Source organism: Temnothorax curvispinosus, unplaced genomic scaffold, assembly GCF_003070985.1.
Source record: "Temnothorax curvispinosus isolate PA1 unplaced genomic scaffold, ASM307098v1 QBEX01004775.1, whole genome shotgun sequence".
NCBI classification, from domain to species: domain Eukaryota; kingdom Metazoa; phylum Arthropoda; class Insecta; order Hymenoptera; family Formicidae; genus Temnothorax; species Temnothorax curvispinosus.
Genome location: NW_020214555.1, coordinates 1,142,828 through 1,155,660, shown reverse-complemented (window position 1 = coordinate 1,155,660; position 12,833 = coordinate 1,142,828). Strand labels below are relative to the sequence as shown.

General features: G+C 45.5%; 1 protein-coding gene across 1 annotated transcript in view; it reads right to left on the bottom strand.

Moving 5' to 3' along the window:
- LOC112454046 overlaps window positions 1–12,115 on the bottom strand; it is an 86,497-nt gene extending 74,382 nt beyond the window's left edge. Inside the window, exon 1 of the mRNA XM_025015225.1 lies at window positions 9,730–12,115. Within this exon, the coding sequence (XP_024870993.1) occupies window positions 9,730–11,130 (1,401 nt within the window). The 5' untranslated portion in view covers window positions 11,131–12,115. The remainder of the gene's footprint in view (window positions 1–9,729) is intronic.
- Between the last annotated feature and the right edge of the window lie 718 nt (window positions 12,116–12,833).

Sequence of the window (12,833 nt, the reverse complement as noted above, 5' to 3'; positions counted from 1 at the left end):
TTCTGCTCGTCAAACGCGCCGAGATACGCGATTTCGTAATCAACACCGTTGATTGTGTAACGAGCTGCATTGTCATCTTTATGAATGACGATTAGGGATGAGCGCCGCCGCCGCAGCCTCGTTAGCATTCACTCACTAATTCGGCAATCAATTTCAATCAACGCTTCGTCAGACACGACGGCAGCATTGCACTTTTAACGTGCGGTATTTTTTCTTTTCCTCCAAATATATACTAATTTCCAGCGAGTTGAATTAATAAAAATTTGCAAATTATTAATGAGACGATCGGATCACGAAGCTATAGAAATAGATCATGTCGCGGATCAATAATTCGCCAAGTCACAACGACATTGTCGTATGAATATTGCATGGCACTCAGTTGATTAAATCTCCAATTCGGCAGGCGTTCCGTTAATAGAATGTACCAGCCGCGGGAGGGCCACGACAGAATTTCGTGAGTATTTGCCTTTTACGGTCGGGTGTTTTGTGAACACACGCTATCCACAGAACGTGTGCCGCCTCACGTGGCTCGCCCATTAAAACGTGAGCGCCATAAGAAATCGGGGCGCAGAAATTCGACGTACCTTTCGTTATTGCGAGCAGCGGGAATCGATCGTTTACAGCAGATTTCGATCCGAAATGGAAATTCGTACTCCCATTTGTATACCTAATCCGCGTAAGAAGCGGCGGGGCACGCCGAGCTCTCTCTCTCTCTCTCTCTGTGAGAGACGCGATCCCATCGCTTTATGCGTGAACAAACGTGTTCTTTCTTTCTTAGAAATCGTACTACCTGCTCTCTTTCCTCTTTTTCGTTTTCCGTACGAGCGCACCATCGATCGCGCTTTGTATTTTGATGCTGCGTCCGATGCGAAATCGTGTGGATGCACTATAGAAGCGGCCGTTCCTCGTTTTCTTATTACCAAACTGGAAAGTCGTTAAAACGATTTATATTGACTACCACAACCTGACACGGAGTCTGAAAAGCGACGTTACGTAACGCGACTTTGCGTTAATCTCCAATGATAATAAGATTTCCGAGAATCGATTGCGGGAATAATGTGATTCTACGATCGATTAATTGATAGCGAAAACGTTATGGTAGATTCCCATAAAAAACCGGGATAGTATCAAATAAAAAAAAATGCAAGGGAGCACCGCGTACGCGTTCATCGGAACTTAATGGGGTAGCGTAATGTCGATAACGCAAGCTTTATTAAAGCCCGAGAGGCACACGCGTCCGATTACTGTAAGACAAACAGGATCCTCCGTTTTTCCCATCGGCGCTCGGATCCCGTATCAGGACTTTTTTATAATGGCTTCATCCCCGTGTGTGAGCATTAACTTAAATCGAAGGTGGTAACATGTTATTTGACCGATCGACGCCTTTCGAGCGACGACGGGCGAAATTGCCTTTCCTCTTCCCGTTTCTCTGAAGGGCCTAATGGAAATCGAGGTGTGGCACGGTGCGATTCGTGGGTACGTCCCCCTGCCCCTATCGACAGTGTAAACAGAATTAATACTCTGATGAGTATTCTGATCGTTGGTCTCAGGAAAAATCTCTCACAGGTCTCACGCCCCATGACGCCCGAAATTGCGGTCGAAATTATTGATTACATTGTATATCGCGGCACTGCAATTGATAGACCTCACATCACGAGACACTCGATAATATTTATTAGGTCATTCTGTCAATTAATTTTCTCAGTAAAAAGCAATTTCATTGGCGCGATATGGGACGATGAAGGAATAGCGAGAACGATTCTTCTGTCACTTTTCGTTCGATAACGATAGTCGACGGAGATGTACGTCCGCGAGAAGTCACGGCTACTTAAATGCGTTAATTCCGACGGCATTAAATTCCCCTTGGATGCGAACGACAGTGTCTCGTCTAGTTACGACGCCGGGGAAATATTTTTGGATTGCGATGCGACTCGCGTTCGTGGGGATGCGTAGCGTTTGGAAGTTCTCCAAAAGTGACGCGGGTTCGGCGGGTTTGACCTAAAACTCAGCTTGAAAATTCGAGCGATATCTCTCGCTCGCCGCGTCTCGCATCCGGAATCGATAGTATCGTCCTGCGCGATGAATAACGATCGATATATCTCCGGGAACGAGCCAGGGGTGTAATTCGATCGAGACCGGTCGGTGACCTGGACGATCGCCAAAATATATCCGGCGAATTGCACCTGGTTGCAGAAGAACGAAACCTACCGCGTTCGGCACATTTGGAAAATCGCCAGGAGTTGTCTTTCGATAAAAATGTCGAAACAGATTTAGGATGAGGATGAGGATAAATATTTCTGACAATAACAATCGGGGACGTTTTATGTCCCTCGGCGAGATAGGCATTAAGTTAAGTAGCAGAGATTAACTTTCTAATTAGTAGCTGGCGGGGTGAAAGTTACCGTGTGCGTTTTCCCCTAATTGACCCTGAATTAACTCGAAAGACCTCTTGTTATTTCATTAAATAGGATAACATTAAATAACATAACTTTTGTAATTGCCGGCTGTCAGTCCTCAAAAGACACCATGAAATATTCTGGAAGGGCCTGTAAACGTTCTTGAATCTAAACCTTGAGATAATATGCCGAAAATAAACCCCACGCCTAAGTATTAAGGGCTTAAATGAACATCTCAGATTTTATTAACTGCGCTTGATCCTGGAGGGCGGCCAGAGATCGCCAGTGACGTAAATCCAGAACGAGTGCATGTAACTTCAAATACGTCAGCGAGGACAATTCTCATTGCGGATGTGGTTCCAGGAATTAATTAGTACGTATCCCGCAGAGTCGGTACGCGGACGAGTGTTCTGCGAGCCGAAATGAAGTGACTTGCCGAAACTCGTGAGTCACCGATCTTCATGTCTAATTCAGATTAATGCGCGCCTGAAGCGCGAAGTGATATCGCGCGATTTTCACTGCTCCTCTGGCGATTTATCATATGTCATATGTGAACAAAGTTATATTTTTATAACATCCGTCTTGATTTGACTAATAATGACCATAAAGTAGGATAGAAACCGGGCGAGTATTAATATCGTCTCTAGCAATAGAAATATCGCATTGTAGAAAATTCTGCGAATTTTTCCGAAAACGCGTGTCGAGCCAAAATAATTGCTATTAATAACAACAATTTCGAATAATTAGTAATTTTTACCGAGTCTATAAATGACGCCGGAGTGCGCGATACAAAACTCAGCGAGGATAACGCAACTTGTCAATTGCAGAAAAAAAAAAGGAAACGCAAGATCACATACTTCAATATAATTTTCTAAAGTATTCGGGAATAAAAGCGCCTGGATTAGAACCCGTTGTTTAGCAACAAAATACACGTCTATTCTTACGTCAGCAAAACGATTCGGGTTGATAAATCACGACAACTAGACACAACAGCCGGAGTTTTCTGGCATTTCGATATGACAGATGTCGTCTTATATCAGGTCGTGTTCGCGTTAAATAAAGTCACGCTCTGATTTCGGCTTTTCCGTGTTTATTTCGTGTTCCAAACAAGAGAGAGAGACCCAGATCGAGAGACTTCATTGCGAAGATAGTTTTTATCAGCAACGGACTCTTCTTCATTTCACGCTTGATTATTCTTCTTGGGCGTTCTCCGAGCTTTGTATTGTGATTCCGCGACTTTCGTTGATAGATCGCTTTACAAATGCTCAATGAAAGAGACTAATGGCATGCCTCTACGCCGCGAATTGATGCAACGCGAGAGTGCCAGGCTTAAAATACGTCTCCGTACAAGTTCGGTCTTGAAAAATCCTTCATGAACCGCATTAACTGCTTCAGTCTTGAATCACTGCGTCGCGACGACGACAAATTATCGTCATCTTGGCGGGTCACCGGTTCGTGATTAATTTTAGAAACAAGTTTTAATAATAGTTACACCCTTTACGTTGCTTATTTTACTTTAATTATTCGTCGTCCAGCAACTCATGTTTTGCTCATTATCAAATTAGGGAAAGAAACATAGCATGATCAATAAGTTTAAATGAGAGCTAATATAAGCTTACGGTGATTTATGTAAAACAAGTTGCCGCCGCAGGTAACATAGCAGTAACTTTCGTGTTTTTACTGTCAGAATAATGACGTCAGATGAGTAATTTAGTCGAGCTCGTATGACGAAATACTTAAATCTCGTCGCTATGAATAATTAATAAAACTATGTTTAACTTGTTTCTGTACCGCGGAGAAAGCCCAGCAGAAAGTAGACTCGACTATTTAATGTTGTCAGAATTTTCCTTATACGCGGCGATTCGTCCCTCAAGTAGATGCACTTCTGCATAGATCAGCCTCGAAAGCAGTTCCGCGACATCGATGACGAATCATTATCTCGGCAGGTCAGTGGTTCGACGATCTTTGACGCCTGTTCACCGATGTCGGTCAACTTTTCGATGCTTGTTGTCGTTTATCGTCATCCGATGACTATGTTGTATTTTTAGAAATAATGAGTAACGTGCGCAATTAATGAGCGATGCGCAAGTACCGTGTCGCTGAGAAAGGCAAGTTGGTCTTAATTGCGCGCAAATTACTCATAAAAGATCACACGATTGATAACGCGAAGAATGCAAAATATCCACGATGAAATCACGCAGGTTGCGTTAACTAAATGTTCAACTAAATCACGGAAGATAAGAAACTGATCTCACCATCTCAACGGGGCATTCAACGAAACGCATTTAATGATTCATATGAAATTAAATGTATGATGTCAATTTACACATTGTGATAATTCTTCGCTCATGTAACCAACATCGTGCCATCAGTGTATTTTACCCACCCACGAAAATAGCCCGGCATTTTACGATCGCCGAAAATGGAAGGCGGTTTTTGCGGCGCGGGAAGGGAGGGCTCATCCAGATGCTTTATAATTCATGCCTCGTTGCGTTACGTGTCGCCCGTAAATCCGCACTCGTGTGGATCCCCTCTCGCCGGATCCTTCCTTCGCGGTGCGGATGCGATCTTTCGCGATGCGCCGGCCGCATTTTATGCGTCGCGGTAACGAGCTTCCGCGATGAGCTTTACGGCGGATTTATGAGCGCTCCTCGGCGCGGTCAGGTGGTAAAGTCGTTTCTTAATGCGCGCACACCATCGGACGAAAGTATGTTTCGGCGATGCGTACCTACTCGGGAGAGAGGAAAGAGAGAGAGAGCGCGCGCATTGGAGGCACGCGGTTGCGTGAAATCGAGACGAAGGAGGAGCTCTCTTCGCGGATGGAGCCGGTCTGAAAGCGCGCAGGGAACGGATGGATCGAAAAAAGGGAACACCGAAAGAGCTTCGCGTAAACAGCGCTTCCGCGAAGTCCATCGACTGTTTACCGAGGCGAGGCAGGAAGGTTGTTGAAACGTATCGCATCTCTCCCCCGAGATTGAGAGGCTGCTATGCATCTATAGAGCGCTCTCCGGATGTAACATGCGCACCGGGGGTGAAATACGAGGATGACTCGCTTAGAAAAACTAACGGGGAATATGCCAATATTTAGTCTGTAATCATTGAGAATGTGATTATCTCTTTTTTATTGGTGTGTATACGAGGCGTTAATGGAGATTTTACGATGTATGTCGATTGAAATCTGAAAATATTTTCGAAACAGCCGTGTATTGAAACGATCTCAAATTCGAAGAATTATTTCTTTACTTTTGAATGTTTTATCGTAGTAGACAGCATCTATTTCGCGAGAAATGCATGAAAGATAAAACGTAAACGTAGAAGATTTGTTTGATAATGCACAGATAAATTGAACTCTCGATTCGAAGAACGGCATATTTGTGATATATTCTCGCGAACTTTAACTTCTAGCGCTCATCCATAAGTAGCAAATGACAATAATCATAAAATTCCACACGACGATGGATTTTCCCGGTTTTGATAACGCTCGAACGTCATTTTTCCGAAGCTTCAACCAGAATCCTAAGAAGCGAACAAGATAGGGTTAACATGCATTTACTAGCATATTAGCGTCTAGGATGAGACCGATACTTTTACGTTGCACAAGATGTTTTTCACTAAGAGGTAGGTCAATTGCGGATTAACCTAGTGTCGTTAGATAGACGTGCGAAACGATAAAGAAAACGCTGGATTAAGGCCTGAACGACGCATTCGCGTGCTATTAATAAGAAAGAACAATGGTAACAATGTCCATTACTTTTGCTTCCTATATTTGAAACAAACGTTATCTTCATTCCAATATATTACGACATTCCTTGGCGTTTGAAGGTGCATATTGCGAATAAGTATTGCTCCGAACTATTTATCTTCCGAAGATCTAACGTAATTAAATTTAACGCTAGTCGGTTCCGCACAAATCGCGAGCCGTGCGCCTTTTGAAGATGCTCAGTAAACCGGAACGTGGGTAAAGATATACGAGAAAATTGAAGGTTTCTTTCAAGTCGCCGCCGTGCGAAGCATCGAATTATTCGCGTTTAATTTAATTTTACCATGTACGCGAGCGTTAATTCAATGTTCTCCCGTCGTATGTGGGTCATTGGGATTAATCATCGACTAAATATGCAAAGTCTAATTGTCGTCCGTCCCCACGTACGTCTCCCTTCCATATTGCATAGGACAATAAAATTTGCGGTCGCTTAAACCGAAAACCTTCGGTAGCCCGATCGGCCGGTGGCGGTGGCGGTGGCGGTGGCGGTGGAGGATTCTCTTTGATCGTTCGGCATCGGTGCACCGTGAATTTACGACGGAAAACCACGGATGGACAACGTACACGCGGTGGAATTGCTCAATTACCCCCGGCCGCGGTAATTCCGCTCCGGCCGGCATGCAGAAGTCGATGGAACGTGGCGAGTTTACCTTTGTAAATTGGCGCAAAAAAAGGTAAAGCACGATCGCGACGACAGCCGCCGTGGACGTGCATCGTCGTTTTGCTCGTCGGGGCCGCCCGTCGCTGCGAGCTACCGCGAAATTAAGGTGCACGCATCGCGTTTCTCGTTTGACGCCGGAGCACATAAGGCATCAGAGCGATGAGGCTCGTTGCAGCCTCGTTGTCGAAACGTTCTTCTAAAGTAACGAATTAATCTCTTCCCGCTTATATTAATTCTACATGTGCTGTAGTATTATTGGTATTATATATTTTTTTTCTTGGAATATACCGTGACGTATTCGTGAAATTGCTTGTACGATATTTCTGGGTTCGTATCGATACAACGCGCGATGCGAGCACTTTGCAAAATTATTTTGGATCTCTTTCCCCATGGAATTTCGCGTTCGGTAAACAAATTCTTCGAACTGTTATTGCATCGGTCTTCTGTTGACGATCAAGCTGTCAAGTGAAGTCTGGCAGACGATTGGCGCCTAGTGGGCGGCGATTTCCGAGGTCAGGTCTGCGAACGTTAATTTGAGAAGTTTTGACGCGAATGAAGCGAGAAGTTTTGCCGGACTGCTGATGCTGGTTCGCATTGCCAAGGTCAATCTAATCTTGGCTCTGTGTAGATGAAGGGAATCACCGACGTTGCGATTTACGCAGATATACGCCGGTCATTAATAACGTTAAGCGTCCATAATAGAACGCATCTGAAGTTGTTCTCAGAAGCAGAGCACTTAAACAATCTTGAGGAGCCGCGAAATGAGTTTGGCAATGTGCACCGATGAGAAAATAATTAACATTGTAGTCCACGGATTGTAATTTACGGAATGTCTCATTAATTTGTTCTTAAATGAGAAATTTACATAAATTAAATCTCAATGTGTAATTAATTTAATAATTTAATTTAATTAATTTAATAACTAAATGTAAAAATAATTATTTAATATAGATTGTTGGATATTATTTATTACAAAACGTAATTTATTAAATATATCACTGACAAGTTGTACTTTTATAAATGTAATATGAAATGACAAATTATAACGAGTAATAATAGATGTTCGCATAGGATATAGGACATTTACATATTAAACTAGACGTCGTCGCTCGCGAAGCAAAATGATTTTTGACGGGCGTGACAGTGCTACAGCTATAGCGGACAGGTGTCCGTTTTGTGCAATATGACGGTTGTCAAGATTCGAAATGATGTTCCAAGGCAAGCCGGCGCTGTCTTCGGCGCCGATGCTCCTCGTGAAAGTTAATCTCGAGTTCGGCAGCGCGGAACGAGCAATCTCGGATGATCTGGCCCACGTCCCGCGTGAATTACGTGAATGACGAGCAATTCTAATGCGCTATCCCGTCGATCTTATTATACGCTACGATGACAGACAGAGCGATCGATTCGTGATCTTCGGCTTACGCTCGCCGGGCACGCTGGCATTTTGCGTAATCCTAGCGTTGACAAAATTAGTTTTAATAGTAAACACGAACGAGCCAATATATAAATATGTCAGAAATAAATCTTTTCGCTGCCTTCGTCATCATATAGTAAATCATTGTCATAGCCCGTTATTTTCAGTATGACACTCTTCGAAGACACGCTCGGTTTATCGAAACAAATTGCTGGCAAAAGGCACAGGACGTGTTGTATCCTATAATTCTACGGCTGTCCACCTTGGACCGACCATAATGAGAAAACGCAAATCGCGATTGTAAGCGAACTCTCGCAAATGATAGCACGGTAAATTAGCGGCGATTCACCAAGTATCTGATCTTGCGTTCGACGAGAATTACGATCGGGATCACCGTACGTATCCGGAAAGATGCGGAAGACGATCGTCGATTGCCCGAGATCGTCGATAGATCTGCGAGAGGGTTCTCCTCGGGTACAGTTATTACAGGACGGTCTCTCGCGCCACGTGCTCTTTCCTTGGGTGTTTCATGCGAATGTAGCAGCGCATTCGCGATCGAGGAAAAGCATCGAATAGATCGGGCTCACCGTGTGCGACCGTACGTGGCTCGCCAAGTCGAACCCTTGACTCGATCTTAATCTCCACCGTGGTAACGTCGATCCGGGGAGAACTCGACGGTAACTGACTTTACGGCTTCGAGCTCTCGCGACAGCATCGGATGCATACGAAAGCGCTCTTTCATTCGTTCCGCGATTTCTTGGAAACCGAATTGCATCCGCGCTTCGAAGTTGGTCTGTCTCCGATATCGTGACGCAATGACACTCGGTCGATTTATAACAATTCTCTGTACGCCGTTAAATAACACGGTTTTTTAACCCTCCGTCTGTACACGTTTTTTTTGCACCTCGGAGTGGTCTGTCACGTTTGACACAATAATTTTTCCTTATCATAAAGTATTTTTAAAAAATCTAAAAAAATTACAAAATATCTGTCTACATTGTAATTAATAGACGATTTTACAGTCATTAATAAGCATATCTTTTATTTAATATTTTCTAGCAGGCTTGCAAGTTTTACAGTTATAAGCAGATATTATTTTGACTCAGATGACATAGACCTATATGTATACAGACGAAGGGTTGACATAATTCTTGTCGAGCAAGAATAATTTAATTTAATTTAATTTATAATTTAACTTATTGATAATAATCAATGAATGCAATTAATTACTGTAATTTTATGTTAAGTTGAACATTGTAGTAACGGATATATTTATGCATTAAAATTAAACATGAATTACGTGTGCCGGTGTTACATGTCTGCGCGTGCCGGCGATTGTTAAATAATATCCTGTTATTGTCACGGTTGTGCAATCTCTTCGTTACGCCGTGATTAGCAACATAAGGAATTATGATAGTTTCTCCTGCTGTTTTACTCGCTTTAGTTGTCGAGAGAGACTTAAGAAATCAATTTTCTTCACACAATGACTGTTACTCACCGTATTGGTGACATCTGCCTGCATGGCCGAGTCGTCCTCGTTTCTAGCTTTGAGATCGTCTTCCTTTTCATTATCCGGGCTGTTCAGGTACTCGTCGTAATCCTGCTCAAGGCTTTTAGTCTTAGCCTGGGTATCGACGATCTTTCCCTCCTGCCGATCGTGGTCCTTGACCACCGAATCACCGACCGTGTTTTTCGAGGGCTTATGTCCAGTGGATTTGACGGTCGAGTTCTCCGCAGTTCGTTTATTTACGAAATAATTGGACGTGGTACTAGCGGCATGAGGCGCGCCCGTGAAGAGATCCATCGGCCTAGAGACGTTTCTCGATTCGTGCTTGACATTCTTGTAGCCATCGCGCTTTACATGCTTATTCGTTTCGATATTCCGATAATCTCTCTTGACAGTAGTTTTCGGATCGTCGGACGTGAGCCTTCGGATGATATCGTCATAGGTTTTCAAGGGTGGCTTTGTCTCGCCTTTGTAAAAATCGTTATCGAATTCTTCCTCCTCGTTGTCCTCATTCCTGTCGTCCGCGATATCTTTCCAAATATCTTCTTCGTCCTCGTCTTTATCGTCCTCCTCGAGCCCACCGTGATCCTCGTAATCTTCGTCCTCCTCCGTCTTTCGGTCGTCCTTCGCGAAATGGTATTTCGAGTCCGAGGAGTTCGATCTTCTTTTCCAGTCGTCCGTCCATCTCGTCACGTCGACACGATCGACGACGTCCTCGTGATCTTCCAAGCGATGTCTTCTTGCACCGTGATGACCGTTCATTCTGTTCCTCGAGTCTCTCCTGGAGGGCGGGTATCGCCTAGAATTCCTCCACCGTTCGTGGTGCTTATCTGCTTCGCCGTTTCCGTACCTGTGCGGCCTCTCGTAATCATAATCTTCCTCCGACGTGTCGTCGTCGAAGTCCGACGCGTCGCGATTGCGCGAATATGTGGGCCTGTGGTAGGTCCTGCCGGGTCTGTATCGGTGATTCTTCGTATTGTACCGCGATGAGATCCTGCGCTTGCCGTTGTTCTCGTCGTACCAGTCGCTTCCAGCGTGATATTCGCCGTTGTGATACCTAGACGGATAGCGCGGCTCGAACCGACTATGATAACTTTTCTGCGCGGATCGATGATGCGATCTGGGATGATCGTAATACGATCGCGCCTCGTAATCGTCCTCGTCGATCGGGTCCTCGGAGTCCCCGTCGTACTCGTAGTCCACCTCCTGCCAGGATCTTCTGTCGAGCTCGTGGTGGCCTCTTCGATTCGAGGACTCATGCCTGTGCCTGTGTCGGTGTCTCGCCTCCGTCGTCGTCGCGTCCTCGCGCTGATGGTACCTGCATTCGACCACGAAGAGGCCGTAAGCCATCAGCAGGCCCAGCAACAGCAGCAGCCTCCTGTCGCGCGTCATTTCGTCTCTCTCTTTCTTTCTCTCTCTCTCTCCGCAGCGCCGTTTCTCTCAGGTCACCTTACATCATCCCAGGCCACGTGACTGCAGCTTTCGCGCGGTCGCACCTGTCGATCACCTTTCGATATCTCGCCGGTCGCGTGTCCCTCAGTGGCGCATCAAGCCGGCTCGATTGCCGAGCAGCAGCAACAGCACTCGTGACGATCGGTATTACGTCGGGCATTCCATCGATCGGAACTGAAACGGGGGCGCCGCGCCCCGTCGAATTCTCGACGCTGATCAGTCGACAATTCAATTCCGGGAATCCCGTCAATTTTCCCTGACCACGGACTCGTTTCTATCTCTCTCTAAATTTAACCGCACGTCGCGGCGATGTCGCGGCCAGGTTGCACTGACCACGTGGTGACCGCGGAACTTGAAACGGCGGGGCAATCCCGAGCGTGACTCCTTTTGGCGCGGTTCCAGTGCAATCGGCGATCGCTGCGAAACGGTGCCCGTCACTGATTACTTATATCACCTGAATGTCACAGAAAATACCGGGATTCGTTCGCGAAGACGATTCGTGACAATGTCATCTCGCGCCGCTCCGCGTTCCACAAATTGCCAGTGGTCTCAAATAAAAATCCACCCTCTTAATCTTTTAAAAATGATTAAGTGTCCGTGTTTGAGTCCCGAGAGTCCACGATTTACCGGCTAATTCGATTCGTTCACCACGCTTCAGACAATTCAACAACGTTTATTCTTCATTCATCAGATTATTATTTCAGGATATTTTTTTTTACAAGAGGATATCCCCTAAACAATATCCTTCGTACGTAATCATCCGATTCCGATGATTTCGGAAGTGCGATATCACGTGTCTCTTCTGTTCACCACCGGTTTCTTCGAGGGGGGTAGTTTGCTAGACCGGGGCACGGGCGTTTCGGTGGGACCCGGAGGAGGACACGACACGTTCACGCCGAATCGTATCGCGGACAGAATGTCGCGGACGACTGAGGCCAGCCGGAGCAGCCGCCGGCCTGCCTGAGAGATCGCGGAACGCACCGCGCATGCGTGCGAGCGATATTCGCCCCCACTGCCCCCTTCGTGCCGCATCGGCCGTGGTACCCCGTCGCCGTCGCCTCTTTCGCCCCTTCGTCCTTCGCCTTTACCTCCGCAAGAAACCTCCGTGCACGTTGTTTCACGGACTCCGCGATGATGCACCGTGAAACAATAGGCATCGGTATGGAAAGGGGCGAGAGGGGGCGAGACAAGTCCGCGGACGCGATGGGCCGCATCTCCGCCGGATGTGCTACAAAGGGGTACGAAAGAGATAAACTCTTTAAAAAGCCGTCGACTTCCGATTACTCAAAGGAACTGTTTTTTCTTGATAGAGGGGTGTAGGCGATTCAAGAATAAATCTCTTCGAAAATAGATTTTTTTTATTAACTGTGAGCAAACAGATACACTGAGATTTATTTGGTTATCCTATTTATTGTAAGACAGATTTATTATAAAGTACGACAGCTAAGAGGGCAACGATGCTCAGCCTTGTCACGCTTTGCCGAGCGAGGTTGGAGAACTGTGAACACAGGTGTGGTTCACGCATCAGAATGTAAATGGCATGTACAAATGGCGTAAGCGTAAGAGTTAACTGATATTTCGATCAAAGTGTATTTTTCGAATGTAGAGATCATTGCGTTTTGGTAGCGATACTTTATATGTCG